Source organism: Aspergillus brunneoviolaceus, assembly GCF_003184695.1.
Source record: "Aspergillus brunneoviolaceus CBS 621.78 unplaced genomic scaffold BO95scaffold_66, whole genome shotgun sequence".
NCBI lineage: Eukaryota > Fungi > Ascomycota > Eurotiomycetes > Eurotiales > Aspergillaceae > Aspergillus > Aspergillus brunneoviolaceus.
The window spans coordinates 20,700-36,898 of record NW_020290796.1 but is presented as its reverse complement, the minus strand read 5'-3'; the positions used below and the strand labels follow the sequence as shown (position 1 = coordinate 36,898).

Sequence of the window (16,199 nt, the reverse complement as noted above, 5' to 3'; positions counted from 1 at the left end):
TGTTGGGGTTCTAATGCGATGTGATGTGATGATACGATACAATAATGACTTGACTCCCTTCGGTCTTATTTATATGGCGTTGGTGGATGATTGACTATGAATTTGTGGGGAATTTTTTCTCTCTTGTTCGCTTTATTGCCTATAGTTTACTTTGTCGGATGCTGCATCTGGTTTATAGGTACCTAGTCGGCAGTGGTAGTGATAATGCGGTTAGAGAATATACACGTCAATACTTTAGCCAGGTACACTATCCAACGGATTTTGTGTAGGTGTGACTTGAGTTACTGATATACTGATAGAAATGTGGCAGCTTATGCCGCGATCTTTGTTTGCTGCTAGTCGCTACTAAGTTGTTGAATGCTAAGTGGCAGATACCCGCGACACCTTGCTGAGACATCATGGTTGGGTGTACATCAGAAGCTCACGACATATGAAGAAGACAAACACAGCTCTCGTCATTGAATCCAGACTCATAAAACAGGGGACTGCTGAATCGAGCTCACTTATGATCGCAAGCAATTTGACCCATACAAATGAGAATGAGAACGGTGGGCATGGTTTTGGAGGATTCGAGCTGATGATCGACCGGCTTTCTCGATCCGAGCCAAAGGAAAGAAGCACATATCGACCGGCAGATGCTGAAGCATTGACAGGACGACCATCCCGCCCTCCCGAGTCTCTCTCCACCTTCCTTCCCCTTCACACTCAATTCATTCGGGGAAGGCGTTCAAGTGGCACGACAAACCCCACGAACCACCCAAGGCCCATTATACCGGTATCCAAGAAAATCACCTCCAAACCGGCAAAATCTCCACATCCGGAAACTTCCCCGCGGCGACATTCCTGGCCCTCAACTCCAACAACCACTCCCGAATCTCCCCTCCCACCAGCGCCTGCGTCTCCTCAAACGACCACACCTCGTCGTTATCTCTAGAGGTTATCCGCTCGACCAACCACCCCGGCACCACCGGCGCACCCACCGGCGGACTTGGACTGGGCCTGGGGGAATGCTGCTGCTGCCGCAGCCGCAGCTGCACCCGAAACCCCACCAGGTCCGGCAGCGTGCGCAGGCGCTGCAGCATCTGCCCCACCCAGAAGCACTGCGCCAGCGCCCAGGTGTCGCGCTCCCGGTACCGCGCCCGCTGGTAGTGCTTCCGGCAGTAGTAGCAGCACCAGAGCGGGGCGGGGATCTGTTTGGTCGAGTGCTTGTTGCGGCCGAAGATGTGCGAGATCAGTTTCCGGTAGTGTTGCGGGTGGCCCGGGGTGGTGGTGGTGCAGGTGCGGGTGTAGGCGCATCTTATGGGGTTTGAGGGGGGGTTGGGGGGGGTCGGTGGCGGTGGAGGTGTATTTGGGGGGGTGGGGAGGGGGTTTGGTGGGTTGGGGTCTGCTTCGTCTTCGGAGGATGGGTCTTCGTAGTCTTCGTAGTCTTCGTCTTCTTCGGCCTCGGTGTCGGCGTCGGTGTCGGTGTCGGTATCGATGTCTTCTGATGTGATGGTGGTGGTGCTGGTCACGTTGTCATAAGGGGCTGGGCTGTGATGAGGACCGGAGAGTGCAGCTCCAGCTCCAGCTCCAGCTCCAGCGACTGGCCCAGAGGAACGCAGTGCGTAGCGGAAGCTGTGCAATCTACGCAGCATGGCTAGCTCGGAAGGAGACTGCGCCTGAGACTGGTCCTGAGACATAACGGTCAAGTGAACTCGGCTCTCGAGCTTTTGAGATTTCCTTGCTGCAAATTAAAGGAAGAGGGGAGTTTAGTTGATGTCTTTGATGATGATGGTGATGCAGAAGATTTAAGAGATACTTACTGGGTTTAGAGCTGATGAGCCGGTAGCAAAATAAGACCAGCTTAAGAGTTCTTAGGATTGTCTGCTGAAGCTCGGGAAAGAGGGGACCTGAGTTGATGGATTGAAGGAGATGAGGATGCAGAAGACTTTAGAGATACGTCCTTGCTTTGGAGATGATAGAAGGTAAAGAGCTGATGGATTCAGAATATGTGACGCTGGGGAGGAAGGATAGTAGAAGAAAGAAGAAAACAAAAAGCAGAATATCCGAAGATCTTAAATATTTAAAAACTGGTATGATGACTATTTATAGGGAGTCTACTTGATATAAAGATTGAACTCTTGGGATAATAAGAGTCAGCGGTAGCTGATAGAGTTCCTATTCACTATACCAAACTGTTGCCTCTAGCTCTATAGAAGCTTTGAGATGCTATTGGTTGAGGCGGAGTGGATATACATATTACCCCAGTGATTCCCAGGGCTATTTGCCCCACCTGCCGAGATACTCTCAGCTAGCTGGACTAGTCTCACTCCTGCTTGATGAGTGTGCTTGCGCATTGTAAACTGTTGTGAAGATTCATGTTAGTAGACACATGCTATCATCTGTGATGGCCAAGGCCCGGCCGGGCTGAGGTACCATTTCCTAATACAGTTAGTGATTCCTGGGGTATGGGGCAGAGCTCGGCGGAGAGATGACTCAGCAGGCTGCTAGCTGCTCACCGCTTGCCCCTTGCTCTGATAGAACCAAGATCCGCATTCTGCCTGCAGAATTATCGTCTCTCTGTAGGCGGTCAATACAACTTTGTGTTTTGACATTGTCTTTGCAGGTAGAAGAATGCCAGACATAAGCTAAGAGTTTTAAGTTAATCCGACTACTACCTCTTACTCTCTCTTGACAGATTGTCTTATTACTAGGTCCTTTTCCAGTAAGAATCCTGAGCTTAGTCTCAAGAACAGAAACTATCTATCTTCTCTAATCCACAGCCAGCTAACTTACAGCCTGTCAGACGAGATAAGCTGATAAGCACCGCGCCTATAAAACCCGCCGTATAGCATATTTCCTGCTCCCCCACAGTTTCCTCCCCCTCTTTTTCTGTTCCCATCTGCGCCAAACCTCCATCCTACACCATCCTCTCACACCTACCCCCCAGAAAAACCCCCGCCATGACCGCCGAAGGCCTCACCCCGGAGCAACTCGCCTTCTTCCACGAGAACGGCTACCTCGTCCTGCCCGACCACCTCACCCCGACCGAGGTCCAACGCTGCCTCACGGAGACCAACCACCTCCTCGACACCTTCCCGCTCGACACCCACCCGCTCACGCAGTTCACCACGGGCGACGATGACACCCAAAAAGAGCATGTCGGCGACGACTACTTCCTCACCTCGGGCGACAAGATCCGGTTCTTCTTCGAGCCGGACGCCTTCGACCGGGACACGCCGGGCGCGCTCCTCAAGCCCAAGCAGCAGGCCGTCAACAAGATCGGCCACTCCCTGCACAGCCTGTCCCCACCGTTCCGCGAGGTCAGCCTGACCCCGCGCAACGCCGCCATCGCCCGCTCCCTCGGCTTCCACGACCCCCGCGTCCTCCAGAGCATGGTCATCTGCAAGCAGCCCAGCATCGGCGGCGCCGTGCCCAGCCACCAGGACTCCACCTTCCTGTACACCGACCCGCCCTCCGCCGTCGGCTGGTGGTTCGCGCTGCAGGACGCCGCCGTCGAGAACGGCACCCTCGGCATGGTCCCCGGCTCGCATCGGCGGAATGGCATCGCGCGGCGGTTCGTGCGGCGCGTGCCCGATGGCAGTCGCGGGACGGAGTTCGTGGAGAATACCGGTGCCAGGGTGCCCAAGGGCTTGGTTGAGGATGAGACGCAAGATGACGGGGAGGTACAGCTGTTGGATATCAAGGCCGGCTCGTTGGTGCTCATTCACGGCAATGTCCTGCATCAGAGCTCGAGGAATACGAGTCCCCGGAGTCGGTTCGCGTATACCTTTCATGTCATCGAGGGTGCCGAGGGCTGGGTCTATGATGAGCGGAATTGGTTGCAGCCGCCCGAGAACGGGGAGGGGTTTACGCGCTTGGTTTAGGGGTGGAGTTGGGGTTGTATATTCTTGACTACGGTTTGTGGATGGACAGTGTAGCTGCAATGATTGTATATGCAATGAAAATGAGCTTGTCGACTATGTAGATGGGGAGATAACTCGTAGACCTTCATGTCTATCTTTTGATTTTGCTGGGGAATCATGGATTGCGCTGACTACTACGGAACAACTACTTTCAAACGGCAACATCTGATGGCGTTGCAGCCGCTGGGCAGCAAACTACCACTTCCCCTATCAACATCTACTAACCGTCCAACACAACACAATCGTGCCCTGTGCCAATACCACCACGTCTATCCTCCTCTTTCTTGGGGAGGGGGGGGCGTTTCACCAAGAATGGATTCTCGTCCCCAAAGGCTTTGTTCGGTGGTTTCAAACCGTTCGTTCCCTGTTCTTTCAAACGAGTTGAAAGAATACAAAGCATGACCAACCCACCCGTTCATTTGCAAGTGAACAATGATCCAGCGGCCAAAAATATGTCGCCCACAAAGGGCCGGAGGCTGCTGGTCTTTCACCGGTGATGAACTCAAGCAACATAATTGGAGATTCACATCTGGGTGGGAAAGTGGGCAGCTGATGAACGGTGTACATAAAGCCTGACTGGTAACGTTTCTCTTCCTTGAGGGAACCATATTGGCAATCTTCTGACTCCTCATCGAAAGAATCAACCTAGGACTGCGATTTACAGATTCACCGTCACGTCAACTTGCATTTATCCTACCAGCGCGTATTATGTGCTTTCCAACCAAGGCAGATTCAGGGCCTGGTTCCTCACAATCCAAGAAGAATGCTCCTCCCCCCCAGAATAAAGTAACAAAGTCCTCCCCGGCGAGAGCGTCCCGGCAGAAGTCCCGCGCAAGGCCCTTCCCTCGTGATTCACTGTCGCCGGAATTGGTTGCCGCTGCCATAGTGAGAGCTAACACGAAATCTCCTGATCAGGATCCACAATCATCAAAGGATGCTGCTACTGCTCCTGAAGTAAAAGCAAGTACCGCTAGTGATCCACCGTTACCAAAGCCTGTTGCCGCTCCTAGAGGAACAGTGACAGCGAAACCCCCAGCGCGCAAGCCAACAGTGGGAATGTCCCTTGCGACGTTTGTGAGACCAGCAATTGCCGCTCCCCGCACTCATGTTCCTCTGTCAGTGGCTCTGGCACAAGCTAAATCATATCCCCTCCCTGGCGGTCCATTGTCGCCAGACTCGATTGCTAGACTAAAGGCGTACGCGAATCGCAAACCTCGTCCTCGTGATCCACTGGTGGCAGAGACCCTTGGGACTCTTGCAGCAGTAGCGAAAGCGACTCCGCCCACTCGTGATCCACTGTCGCTGGGGTCTGTTGCCGCTCCTAAAGCAGAAGCGAAAGCGAAATCCCCCCCTCCTCGTCCGTTGTCAAGAAAGTCGATTGCAACTCTGAAAGCAAAGACGCTCGGCAACATCTACTATGACCTCAACCGTGTTGGCAAGGTGCGCATTAACGTGCGGGAGGGCAGAAAAATCACCACCGACCGCACGCGCTACTGGCATGAGTGCAAGAAGGCAACGAACTTCATCAGTAAGATGGTAAATCTGGTCGCAGGGCTGGATGATTCGTACCATTCCGCCGAAGGCTTAGCGCTCTCGGACGAGGTTGATGACCTGCTGCAGCGCATCGGTTGGGAAGGGTTCGCGATCGCTGCCTACTCGGAAGCCTTTCGGCGCCTCCTCTCCCTAGACCAAGAGGTCGACACCCAGCTGCGGCAAGAGGTACTTGAGGCCCTCACGGCCAACAAGAACAGTCTGGAGCTCTACGGCCGCGTGCGCAACATCGACTGGCGTGGCCTGCTGCTCCCGTACTCTAACGACAACATCCGCTACATGGGCCCGGCGCTGAAGCTCGTCAAGAAGTTCTGGGACCGCCATCCGCACGAGCTTGCGACCCCTCTCGATGGCGGAGACCATGTCGTAACCCCGAGTTACGATAATCATCGTCAGCCCAATGTCACCAAGAATATCTGGGACCCCGCAGACTGGAAGGACCACGTCGACCCGAAGGACAACCCCGAAATTAATGTCACCATGCGCTGGGCACATGTATATGATTTGGGATGTTGCGACTTCTGCGAATCCCCGCATGTCTGCCGGTGCGAGGTGCAGTCGATGCCCGGGGAGCTCGTGGAGCTCGTCAAGACGGCGGACCGGGGCATCGGGGTGCGCGCGCTGTGGCCCTTCCGCAAAGGGGACATCCTGGGCGAGTACATCGGGCGGCTCATCCCGGACGGCAGCAGGTCGGATCAGACCTATGCTCTGGGGTGGGAGGCGCTGAGTGACCCTCGTACTCGAGGCATAGTGTCCATAGACGCATACTACCAGGGCAACTGGGCCCGGTTCGTCAATCATGTTTGCGAAAACGCGTCAGTGGAATACCGCTGCAGAACCTTTGGGGACCGCGCTGCCATGACGCTCGAGGCCACGCGGGATATCGCCATGTATGAAGAGCTTACAGTCAACTATGGGCCTAAGTACTGGAAAACGAGGCAATGCCGCTGCGGGTCGTCCAACTGTTATTCCGCAAGGCAGGCGGAAGCACCACCGAAGAAGGGGAGAGCAAGAAAAACGGGGATGAGAGTTCCTCTCAGGGAAATCAAAGTAGGTGAAGAAGAACAGGAAGCTGTGACGGGAAAGGGCGTTGCGGAAGAGTCTCAAGCCCTACAAGGAAACGCCGGTGATGATAGTGAGAACATAGTGGGAGGCGGAGAAGGTGAAGAGGTGCTGTGTCCAGATCCATCATCCAACGTGGTCATGTACCAAGATCCGCCAAAGAACAATGGTGGAGATGGTGACCACCCAGAGAAGGATGACCACAAGGACAAGAACTATGTTCCCGAAGACGATAGTGATGGGGACGATGATGATCCAGGACCGACGGTGGTGGAAGCAGCGGAAGTGATGGATCTGAGTGGTTGAGGGAGGAACTGAGGCTGAGTCAATGATGAAGCTGTTGAATAGAGCGTATACTGTATACTGTACTGTTGTATAAGTTAGCTAGAATCATAAGAAGATGTTACTAAGCTTCAAGGTTAGTCAAAGGTCAATGATCCCAATTGGGAAGGCAGGCACAACCCCGCATTTTCTCTCCACAACACGTGAGGGGAAAGACACTCTCCTTGAGTGAATGACCTCAAACCACCTCGTCTTCTGCTCTCATTCTTCCCATTGACCTGGCTTCATGCACTCTCTGGGTGCAAAAAGAACATCACCTTATAGAAAACTCTGACCCATAACTTATACTTGATCCATACCACCATACCACTGTCACTGCCACTGCCGCCTTGAAGCAAGGGGTGAGGTACTCTACATTGACGTCTTCCGCCGACGACAGACTTGATGTAGCTCCCATCCGATCCGAAATACTGCCAATGTATCGCTTCAATACAATCGTCCGCTGTCACCCTTGGAGGTCACACTGCCTGCCAAGAACCCTCCGGTCGTCGATAGCGTCCCGGCGCGGACTCCTTACTCAGAGCTATGCCCGAGGGCCATCCGAGGTAAGCTGCTGCACCTCGCCCAAAGCGTCCACCCTCAGACTAACATCCAGTTCCTCCAATTTGAAGCCTCCCTTATTTGAGTCGACGGTTGGCGATCATTTCACCCAGATTGTCAAGGTACATGGCGACCGCACAGCGTATGTCTACACTGGATTTATCTTATCTGCAGGCCAGCCACAGCTGATTTCCCGCTAACCGATTTGGACCCAGCGTCATCTCCAAGCATCAAGACGAAAGACTAACATATGCCGCTCTGGACGCCAAAAGCAATGCGTTTGCAAGGGGTCTGGAATCCATCGGGGTGCGCCGAGGTGACCGAGTCGGAGTCATGTTGGGAAACTCCATCGAATACGCCATCGTATGCAAACAGCCTGCAATAAAATACCCAGTCGAAGCGAGGAACCAGCAGCTTACGAGGTTTCTATAGGTAACTTATGCACTGTTCAAATTAGGAGCAATTCTGGTGAGTCTAATGCCATTCTACGGAATGCGTGAAAGTAGTCTTATTCGTTCAGGTACCCATCAATCCATCATTCAACACCGCTCAGCTAGCATCGGCCCTAAGTCACCTCGATACAAGCCATCTGGTAGTCAGTGCGGAGTCAAACTTGCCCCGAAAGCCTCCACGGAGCAATGTCCCACTTCTGGAGACTATCGTGCCGGATCTTACCAGCCCTCGACTAAAGTCAGAAATCATCCCTTCACTGAAGAATGTTATTCTTGTCGACAACTCTTCTGGTCGCTTTCAAGGCACCGACTACCGGGTACTTACGCCATATGCCTCACTTACATCAGACGCTGCCTCTGATGGGAGCTCTCTACCACCGCAGAACCTGTCCCCTGATGACATTATAAACATTCAATTCACATCCGGAACAACTGCAATGCCCAAGGCTGCCTGTCTGACGCACCGCTCAATTCTGAACAATGGCTCCCAGATCGGAGACCGCATGCGCCTCACCCCGGAGGATATTGTCTGCTGCCCCCCACCTCTCTTTCACTGCTTCGGCTCTGTTTTGGGGTACATGGCGACGGGGACCCACGGTTCTTCCATTGTGTTCCCGACTGAGTCCTTTAATGCTAGAGCCGCTCTCAAAGCAGTGCAAGAAGAACGGTGCACAGCCCTTTACGGTGTGCCCACCATGTTTCTCGAAGAGCTCAGTCTACTCGAGAGTGGCGAGGTCTCGCCCGAAGGTTTCCAGTACCTCCGGACTGGCATCGCAGCCGGAAGCAGCATTCCAGCGGAGTTGATGAAAAAGCTTCACAAAATCCTCAACCTCACCGAACTCACCATCTGCTACGGCATGACCGAGACCAGCCCCGTCTCCGCCATGACTACAACCGACGACCCGATTGACAAGCGTATCCACACCGTCGGCACTCTCCTGCCCCACGTGGAAGCCAAAGTGGTTGACTTGACCGACCACCGCAAGATTGTTCCCGTCGATGTCCGCGGAGAACTGGCAGTCAGCGGCTACCTCCTGATGAAAGAATACTGGAACGACCCGAAGAAAACAGCCGAGGTGATGATTCCCGACGAGAACGGGAAAGTCTGGATGCACGTATGTCATTGAGTTCCTGAGTCTGATGATCGATTCCACTAATGATGACTACCCAGACTGGTGACGAGGCAACCATCTGCCCGGATGGCTACATCACAATCACAGGCCGCGTCAAAGACCTTATTATACGCGGTGGCGAGAATATCCATCCCCTCGAGGTAGAAAACTGTCTTCTTGCTTACCCCGGAGTCTTGAATGTTTCGGTCGTTGGAGTTCCCGACGAACGATACGGGGAGGCGGTGGCTGCCTTTATCATACACCGAGACCCCGACGGTGAGGATGCTAGGGAGGAGAAGGTGAAGAGATACGTCAACGAGACGCTGAGCAACCACCTTGGTGCGTACAGTCCAAGGGGCTTTCAGATTCGAGAATTGCTAACAGCTGAAATAGTCCCTAAATATGTGTTCTTCCTGCCTTCCTCGGAGTCGTTTCCGAAAACTGCGAGTGGCAAGGTTCAGAAAGTCATGCTTCGTGAGATTGCAGTGAAGAGCTTGAAGGAGAGGAAGAGCCGTTCTGTATGATGGACTGGCTTATCGGTCTGGACATCTACGCTACATGAGGAGCTATTGGTTAGGGCGGGAACTTACTTCGCTATCTACTCCTGGGGTCTTTAGAGTTGGATTGGAAATTTACATAGATGCAAAACATTTTGCTTCATGAGGGACAAACAGATGAATTATGGGTAGACAATGAGCGCTACGATTCGAATGCGCGCCATGAAACTTACTTATCATGGACGTATTTGATTGAGCGCTGCATGATGAAATAGTTGGTTCTCACAGACCAACAGCAAATAAACTCCGTTGGCATTTTCAAGGGTATAATCGCTAGCTATGCGACGAAGACGCTCCACGTGCATCCAAACAAAAGACATTCTCTTTTCGAGTGTACAGTGAAATAAGCCAGTCCGTGTCCAAGCAAACGAACGGACGGCCATGTCGCAAATATCCAAACAACTCCCAATGCCCAAGAAACCGACCTTGGACTGGTGCATGCATATCGAACAATCGTCGTTCTATCCACAACGACTTGTCCGTTCCAAAGATGATGTCCAAGAAGATGTCCAAAACTCCGCACTGCAAAAGTTCAGACCTTGGAGTCCAGAAGGAGCCCTTCCCCAACTCCCTCACCCAACCCCAACCCCAACCCCCACAAGACATCCCCTTTATCTCGTGCACTTCACCCCAGAACCCACCTTCAACCGAGCATGATCATGCACGGCGCGGCTCCCCTCGGGCACAACCGGCGAACAGCACGAAATCCCCCTCACCCAGGGATCCTTTAGGATGTTCTCCACCGTCAGCCGCCGCTTGGGAACCGTATGCAGCATCCTCAGCACGAGCACCAACGCCGCGTAATCCGGGTATTCCTTGGCCTTGAACCCGCGGCCGCACAGGGGCCATCTCCCGGCGGCGGCGTCGAGGCGGCTAGGGGTAGTACCGGTCTTCGCCCAGAACCGCTGCCACCCCACAAAGCGGGCGTAGTGCTCGTCCCCGGGGTCGATCGCGTGCCGCCACGGGTACCCCAGCCCCAGGATCTGGCGGGCCGTGAGGGCGCAGGCCCAGATGTCGGCGGCGCGGGGGTCGTACGTCGGTGCGGCTGCAGCTACATTGCTTTTTGCCGTTGCCGTTGCCGTTGCTGCTTCTGCTTCTGCTTCTGCAAGAGCAACGGCCATGCAATCGGCCAGCCACATCTCCGGCGCGATGTAGGGCTCCGTCCCGGTCACGGGCGAGGTCGCACTCACGGTGATCGGGAGCGGGGTGCAGTCGGCCCCGGAGGGCTGCTGGAAGCGGGAGCGGAAGCGGAAGGCGAAGCCGAAGTCGGCGAGCTTGACGCAGGGATCCCCCGCCGGAGAGGAGGAGGTTCTCCGGTTTGAGGTCCCCGTGCGCGATGCCTTGGCTGTGCAGGTAGCTTAGCCCTAGGAAGAGTTGCTTGATGAGGCAGAGTTGCGTGGCTTGGGGGAGGAGGAGGAGGTCTCGTTCGTGGGGGTGTTGGAGGTTCTGTTGTTGCTTGGGCTGGAGGAGGAAGAAGAAGAGGAGGAGGAGGAGGAGGTGGTGGAGGTAGTGGCGCTGCCCTCCACGAGCGAGCTTTCCATGCTCGAAATACACACTCTGTTCGAGTGCAGGCGAATTGGGAGAGTGGCCACTGTTTGCATCTTCAGGGCAGCAGCTGCTATCGCTGGTAATCCTGATAGGGCTGGTCGACTATGTGATGATGATGATGATAATGCTGATGATAATGGGACAATGCTCAAAGCCCCGTCTGATATATCGACAGCCTATTGTTCGAGACAATGGATATTTAATCTTCTGCGCTTCGAGGTGCAGAAATCAGATGCCTTGCAGTATATAGAGCCTGCTAGGCGAGAAAATAGGGTGAAGGGCGAGGAGAAGAAGGGTGGAAAGGATGAATAAGGATTATGTCAATGACAAGATTGGATGAATGTCACTGACGGGTAAGAATAGGCGTATGCCAATATGTAAAGGTGTGAATAGTGGTGCTTCAGACAATCAAGATATTGCTGCTGAATGCACAAGACAGCAGAGGTGGGTAAACAGGGAGAAAGGACGAAAAAGATGGAAGAAGAGACGAGGTGGGCATGGATGGGTTCTTCCTCCCTCGCCAGCAGAAGAGTCATATGGGGGATGACTGCATTATTGCTGAATTGCCTCAGCTTTTCTCCTTGACTTGATTGCCGGGATGAGGGTTATTCGGGCTCGCTAACCGTGGGCTCGGGTGAAAATTGTGCTGAGCAGCATCGTTAAGATGTAATTCTGGAAGTGGATTCCATGGGCAGGCGTTGAGAGTTGAAGAATGCATTTGGTTTGCGAGAGGGATACAATTCAGGACAATCATGGCGGTGACAGGTATGGATGTCATGCTTCGGGAAAAAGATGCTTTAGAGACATGTCTCATCAAGTACATGAGAGAGAATAAGGAATGAGTGTGTACAAGCGGCCTCTCCATTCCCATCTTTACATTGTCCATGGTTTGGCATTCACCCAAGTACCTATACATACATTCACTAAGCTGTATCCTAAATCATTCACCAACAGATAGTGGCTCGGCACAAGATCAAGATCCTTATGCGTGGCTTGAATTTTCCCCGTAGGTTTTCCCCGCTGGAAACCTGTGTACCATGTGCTCCAATTACCCACGGTCCGGCATCAGCCTGACCCAGCAGCTGAAAGGGGAAGTGACTCACTACGTCAGTCGACTCCTGCGGAAGAGATATCCAAGCTCTAATGCAACAAGCACGGGGGAGGGGCGTGCTAGGACAATCGACCCCTCCGCCAAAGCCAATTCTTAGCGAGCCGTGGAGGAGATCCCCAGTCCTGATCTGGTCTCGGCCGTCTGCCGGCCGAGGGCCACTCGGCTCCAGCCATGACGTGGTGGTCTGGTATTCAATGACGCATGCTTGGGCTGTTCCTCCATGTCGGTCTTGACAGGCCTCGGAAAAGTCGTTCTGACGAGGATCAAACGCCAGTATGTCAACTTCCGTTGTCTCTGCAGTATGCGAGAACGGAATCCAGTCATAGAACTGCGCCGCAAAGAGCAAGTCATTACTCATCAGTGGCTGAGCCTGAAAGCACGAGAAGAATCGTAGGTCAAAGTACGAGTTAACGCTCGGGACGAGCCGAGACTGCCCCGAACTGCGGCGTATCCGGATCCGCAAAACAACTGATCACGGTAAAGCGACTCAAAAGTCCTGAATGCCAGTCTCACCTTGAAGCCGAGACCTGACATCCCCACTGTCCCCGCCCTCGCCCTCGACAATCCATTCCGGCTCCTCGTCGTCAAAGTACTGTTCCTGCGCCTCGTTCCAATCGTCATATTCATCATTGTGATCGACGGTGGTGTAGTCGAAATCCATATCCTCGCCCCGCAGAAACCGCATGGTCATCTCCCACTGCCACAGCTTCTCGCCTTCCTCCTTGCTGGGCGGGATCTCGTCTCTGTCCTCAGCGAGGATCTCCCCGTTCGGACCCCGGGTGTAGCTGAACATGGCGTGAGGGTCCGGGTGGTTCAACGCCTCGAATTTCGCTTCGGAGCGGCACAGGTCCGCCTGGAGGACACCGGAAAATCCTTTGGCGCGTCCTTCGGCTTCGCGTTCTGCGGGAGTTTGGAAACGGCGGATCAAACGGTCATAGAGCAAGGGGTCTGTGCGGTTGCTGGGGGTGTTAGCTTGACAATTACTATGTGGGTTGTTCGTGACGACTAAGGCAGGCAGTGTGCCAGTCAAGTCATCAAAGTAAAACAGATATGAGCGACAAGCGGACCGGCTAGCTCGAGATCAGCAGAAAAGTACTCTGGGTGCATGTCCAGGTAACGCTTGCGACGGTTCTTGATCTGGGTGGCCGGGGAGGTGGGCATGGCGGAGGAGGCAGGATTTGCCTCCATCTTGGGCGTCGTTGGAATGATACCCATTGGGAAAAGAGGCATTATCAATTAGTTCAGACCGGATTGATGCTAGAACATATGTCTTAGCGACAAGAAGCAAGATTCGAAGAGGTCGAACGACAATAAACGACAATAAAGGTGAAGGGGGAGGGGGGGAAGCGGAGAAGAGAGGGGGAAAAAGCGGAAAAGAGCGGCGGGTGGCAGATTAATTCCTGCCGTCATCGAAGCTCCGCGGAACACACCAAGAACATCATCTTCCTCAGTGCTTGCTCAATCCATTATTTAAGTCCAACAACGGAGTATGGCTACTCGAGTTTCAAACTGAGAAACAAGGTAAGACTAGTCTCCCTCTTTCCGTTTCACATCCAGCTACTTGTGCTGTCATTGCTTGTCTGCGGGAGGGTGGTCCACAGTCTGCCCCTGCTTCCCCCCCAAAGAAAAAAGTGACAGCTCAAAATGGAATCCATTGAATTAACAAGTACCTTCAGGAAAGCTCCCTGGCCACAAGAATCACTCTGGTCAGCTTGAAGTTCACTCGAAACGTGTGGTGCTGGCAGATTCCGTCATTTCAGAAACGGACACCATGTCTTCTCTTGGTGCCCTGTGGCAAAAACCCACCACCAGACAGCTGGTGACCGGCGCAGCACTGCTGGTGCTCACCGCGTTCTACTCGCCTTTGACGGTTCTGACTTTGGCCCCTGTCTATGGTACTCACGGTACACACGTCTTCCATGCCTATGGAGTTGCCATTGTGGCCGCTGTGGGATGGTTCATGAAGGATCACATCCAGCGACTCTCCGGCCGGAAGGCGGTCTACTTCATCCCAGTCGTGGCCTTCTGGATTCCCACCATTCAGACCTTCCTATTCTCGTCGAGCTCTGTTCTGGGAAATCCTGTCGGCCCCATCTTCACCGAGATAGCTGCCTACTATCCATTGGTCATCCTCTCTGTCGCCTGTGCAGGCAAGCTGGTGCAGGCAGGTCTGGATCTAGGTCGCCACGGTGAAGCCGTTGCCGAGCACGTTCCGCTCCTCTCCACCTATGTCATCTACAAGGTTGGAGAGAAGATCGCCAAGGCATTTCTGGGTAAGTTCATCGGATCGACCATCTTCTTCAGCCGCGCCGGCTTGCAATTCTTGCTGCCTGCCTTGTACTCTGCTGTCATCCCCTCCAAATTCCTGCTCTTCGCGGTCCCCTCCTTACTCCTCTCGGCCACCTCCAACGTGCATCTCAGCGACGGAGCCCTGAACTCGTACCTGAACGACGAGGGCTTCGCGCTGGTTGCCCGTCAGGATTCCAACACCGGCTACATCTCGGTGCTCGATAACCTGAACGATGGCTTCCGAGTCATGCGATGCGACCACAGCCTGCTGGGAGGTCAGTGGACCAGAATGCCGCGCGGCTACAGCCCTGCCACCTTGGATCCGATCTACGCTGTCTTCACCATGCTGGAATCCGTCCGCCTCGTGGAGACTGACCACGGCGAGCCCCGAGTGGACGCCGACAGCAAGGCACTCGTCATGTAAGCACCAGAACCCTGCAAGCTCCACACCCACAAGGCTAATCCGTGCATACACAGCGGTCTCGGTGTCGGAACCACGCCTTCCGCGCTGATCGAGCACGGCATCGAGACCACCATCGTGGAAATCGACCCCGTCGTGCACCAGTTCGCATTGGAGTACTTCCACCTGCCCTCGAACCACATCGCCGTCATCGAGGACGCCACCACCTTCGTGGAGCGCTCTCCCCCGGCGCAGTATGATTATATCGTCCACGACGTCTTCACCGGCGGCGCCGAGCCCCTCGAGCTCTTCACCATCGAATTCATCGAGAAACTCGCCTCCCTCCTCAAGGATGACGGCGTCATTGCCCTTGTACAAACCTCCTTCCCCAAAAAAAGCCGCCGCGCAAAGCTAACACCAACAGAACTACGCCGGCGACATCACCCTCTACCCCGCGGCCCTGACCATCCGCACCATCCGCGCCGTCTTCCCGACCTGCCGCATCTTCCGCGAGGCGGCCGAGAACGACGACCTCAACAACGACTTCACCAACATGGTCATCTTCTGCAAGAAGAGCGCCGCCACCCCGCTGCGCTTCCGCCAGCCCACCGCCAACGACTACCTGGGCAGCAAGTTCCGCGAGACCCACCTGCTCCCCCGCCACGAGGTCGACCCCGCCCGCTTCGAGGTCATCCCGCCCAACGGCCGCCGCCTGCTGACGGCCCGCGAGTCCCACCTCCTGCACAAGTACCAGGATCGCTCCGCCCTCGAGCACTGGCAGATCATGCGCACCGTGCTGCCGGATCTGGTGTGGGAGTATTGGTGATTTAGTCTTCCTGCAAGGTCCAGGGAGGTTTCCCTAAAGCTTTGGCCTTTTTGGAATAGGGATACACTCCCCCCACCCCTTCACCTTTTCTTGGACAATGTATTTATATTTAGAGGTGTTTTGTGTGCTCACAGATACAAAATTTGGGCGTAGCTGTGAAATAGTATCTGGCATCTTGTGCTAATGATTCTCTGTAATTGTACACATAGTTTTGCTGATGGTATTCAATATCTAACATTCACAACTTCCTTCCGAATCAGACAGAACCAAGACGAGGACTGGATTGACCCTCTCCATCTACAACCACAAACACTAAAGCATTCAGCACAACAATCTTCAATTGGTATCCGTATCCACAACAGAGAAAACTGAAACTGAGACTCCAGAACTGCGCTAATGAATTTGTATCATTCAAATGTGACAATGGGGATCCCCGCCCCCCTCCCCGAACAAACAAAACCAGGTCGACTACGTAGAGTCAAGTCCCATCGCCCCCAGGATCTC

At 54.1% G+C, this 16,199-nt stretch overlaps 7 protein-coding genes across 7 annotated transcripts; 5 read left to right on the top strand and 2 right to left on the bottom strand.

Annotated features, from left to right (window-relative positions):
* Positions 1-429: 429 nt before the first annotated feature.
* BO95DRAFT_446058 (uncharacterized protein) lies at positions 430-1,245 on the top strand (the record flags this gene model as incomplete). The annotated part of the gene is made up of 1 exon (XM_025587286.1): positions 430-1,245. A coding segment is annotated over one exon (505 nt), but the record flags the coding sequence as incomplete, so codon positions are not given.
* A 1,615-nt stretch (positions 1,246-2,860) lies between these two features.
* BO95DRAFT_446057 (phytanoyl-CoA dioxygenase family protein) lies at positions 2,861-3,958 on the top strand. Its single transcript, XM_025587285.1, has one exon. The coding sequence runs from the start codon at positions 2,943-2,945 to the stop codon at positions 3,864-3,866; it is 924 nt and encodes a 307-aa protein (XP_025438825.1). The 5' UTR covers positions 2,861-2,942; the 3' UTR covers positions 3,867-3,958.
* Positions 3,959-4,583: 625 nt separating this feature from the next.
* BO95DRAFT_446056 (SET domain protein) lies at positions 4,584-6,903 on the top strand. The gene has a single exon (XM_025587284.1). The coding sequence runs from the start codon at positions 4,962-4,964 to the stop codon at positions 6,822-6,824; it is 1,863 nt and encodes a 620-aa protein (XP_025438824.1). The 5' UTR covers positions 4,584-4,961; the 3' UTR covers positions 6,825-6,903.
* Positions 6,904-7,058: 155 nt separating this feature from the next.
* On the top strand, positions 7,059-9,772 carry BO95DRAFT_420788 (putative AMP-binding enzyme). Its single transcript, XM_025584542.1, has 7 exons — positions 7,059-7,405; positions 7,472-7,542; positions 7,616-7,763; positions 7,833-7,868; positions 7,921-8,967; positions 9,024-9,303; positions 9,358-9,772. The coding sequence occupies exons 1-7, from the start codon at positions 7,277-7,279 to the stop codon at positions 9,486-9,488; spliced, it is 1,842 nt and encodes a 613-aa protein (XP_025438823.1). The 5' UTR covers positions 7,059-7,276; the 3' UTR covers positions 9,489-9,772.
* Positions 9,773-11,958: 2,186 nt separating this feature from the next.
* BO95DRAFT_236987 (uncharacterized protein) lies at positions 11,959-12,899 on the bottom strand. Its single transcript, XM_025581324.1, has one exon. It carries the CDS (start codon positions 12,536-12,538, stop codon positions 12,014-12,016), a length of 525 nt encoding a protein of 174 aa, XP_025438822.1. The 5' UTR covers positions 12,539-12,899; the 3' UTR covers positions 11,959-12,013.
* BO95DRAFT_420785 (uncharacterized protein) lies at positions 12,668-13,514 on the bottom strand (the record flags this gene model as incomplete). The annotated part of the gene is made up of 2 exons (XM_025584541.1): positions 13,248-13,514; positions 12,668-13,128 (listed from the first exon to the last, which is right to left on the bottom strand). The coding sequence occupies exons 1-2, from the start codon at positions 13,408-13,410 to the stop codon at positions 12,668-12,670; spliced, it is 624 nt and encodes a 207-aa protein (XP_025438821.1). The 5' UTR covers positions 13,411-13,514.
* A 135-nt stretch (positions 13,515-13,649) lies between these two features.
* Positions 13,650-15,888, top strand: BO95DRAFT_396392 (spermidine synthase). The gene is made up of 3 exons (XM_025583748.1): positions 13,650-14,889; positions 14,947-15,241; positions 15,294-15,888. The coding sequence occupies exons 1-3, from the start codon at positions 13,952-13,954 to the stop codon at positions 15,693-15,695; spliced, it is 1,635 nt and encodes a 544-aa protein (XP_025438820.1). The 5' UTR covers positions 13,650-13,951; the 3' UTR covers positions 15,696-15,888.
* Positions 15,889-16,199: the final 311 nt, after the last annotated feature.

Excerpts from the sequence above, each read along its gene's own strand:
- BO95DRAFT_446057 (XM_025587285.1), top strand. The coding sequence starts at position 2,943 with ATGACCGCCGAAGGCCTCACCCCGGAGCAACTCGCCTTCTTCCACGAG.
- BO95DRAFT_446056 (XM_025587284.1), top strand. The coding sequence starts at position 4,962 with ATGTCCCTTGCGACGTTTGTGAGACCAGCAATTGCCGCTCCCCGCACT.
- BO95DRAFT_420788 (XM_025584542.1), top strand. The coding sequence starts at position 7,277 with ATGTATCGCTTCAATACAATCGTCCGCTGTCACCCTTGGAGGTCACAC. Across the intron at positions 7,869-7,920 it reads TCAAATTAGGAGCAATTCTG|GTACCCATCAATCCATCATT; the intron begins GTGAGTCTAATG and ends TTATTCGTTCAG. Across the intron at positions 9,304-9,357 it reads GACGCTGAGCAACCACCTTG|TCCCTAAATATGTGTTCTTC; the intron begins GTGCGTACAGTC and ends CAGCTGAAATAG.
- BO95DRAFT_236987 (XM_025581324.1), bottom strand. The coding sequence starts at position 12,538 with ATGAGTAATGACTTGCTCTTTGCGGCGCAGTTCTATGACTGGATTCCG.
- BO95DRAFT_396392 (XM_025583748.1), top strand. The coding sequence starts at position 13,952 with ATGTCTTCTCTTGGTGCCCTGTGGCAAAAACCCACCACCAGACAGCTG. Across the intron at positions 14,890-14,946 it reads GACAGCAAGGCACTCGTCAT|CGGTCTCGGTGTCGGAACCA; the intron begins GTAAGCACCAGA and ends GTGCATACACAG. Across the intron at positions 15,242-15,293 it reads ATGACGGCGTCATTGCCCTT|AACTACGCCGGCGACATCAC; the intron begins GTACAAACCTCC and ends TAACACCAACAG.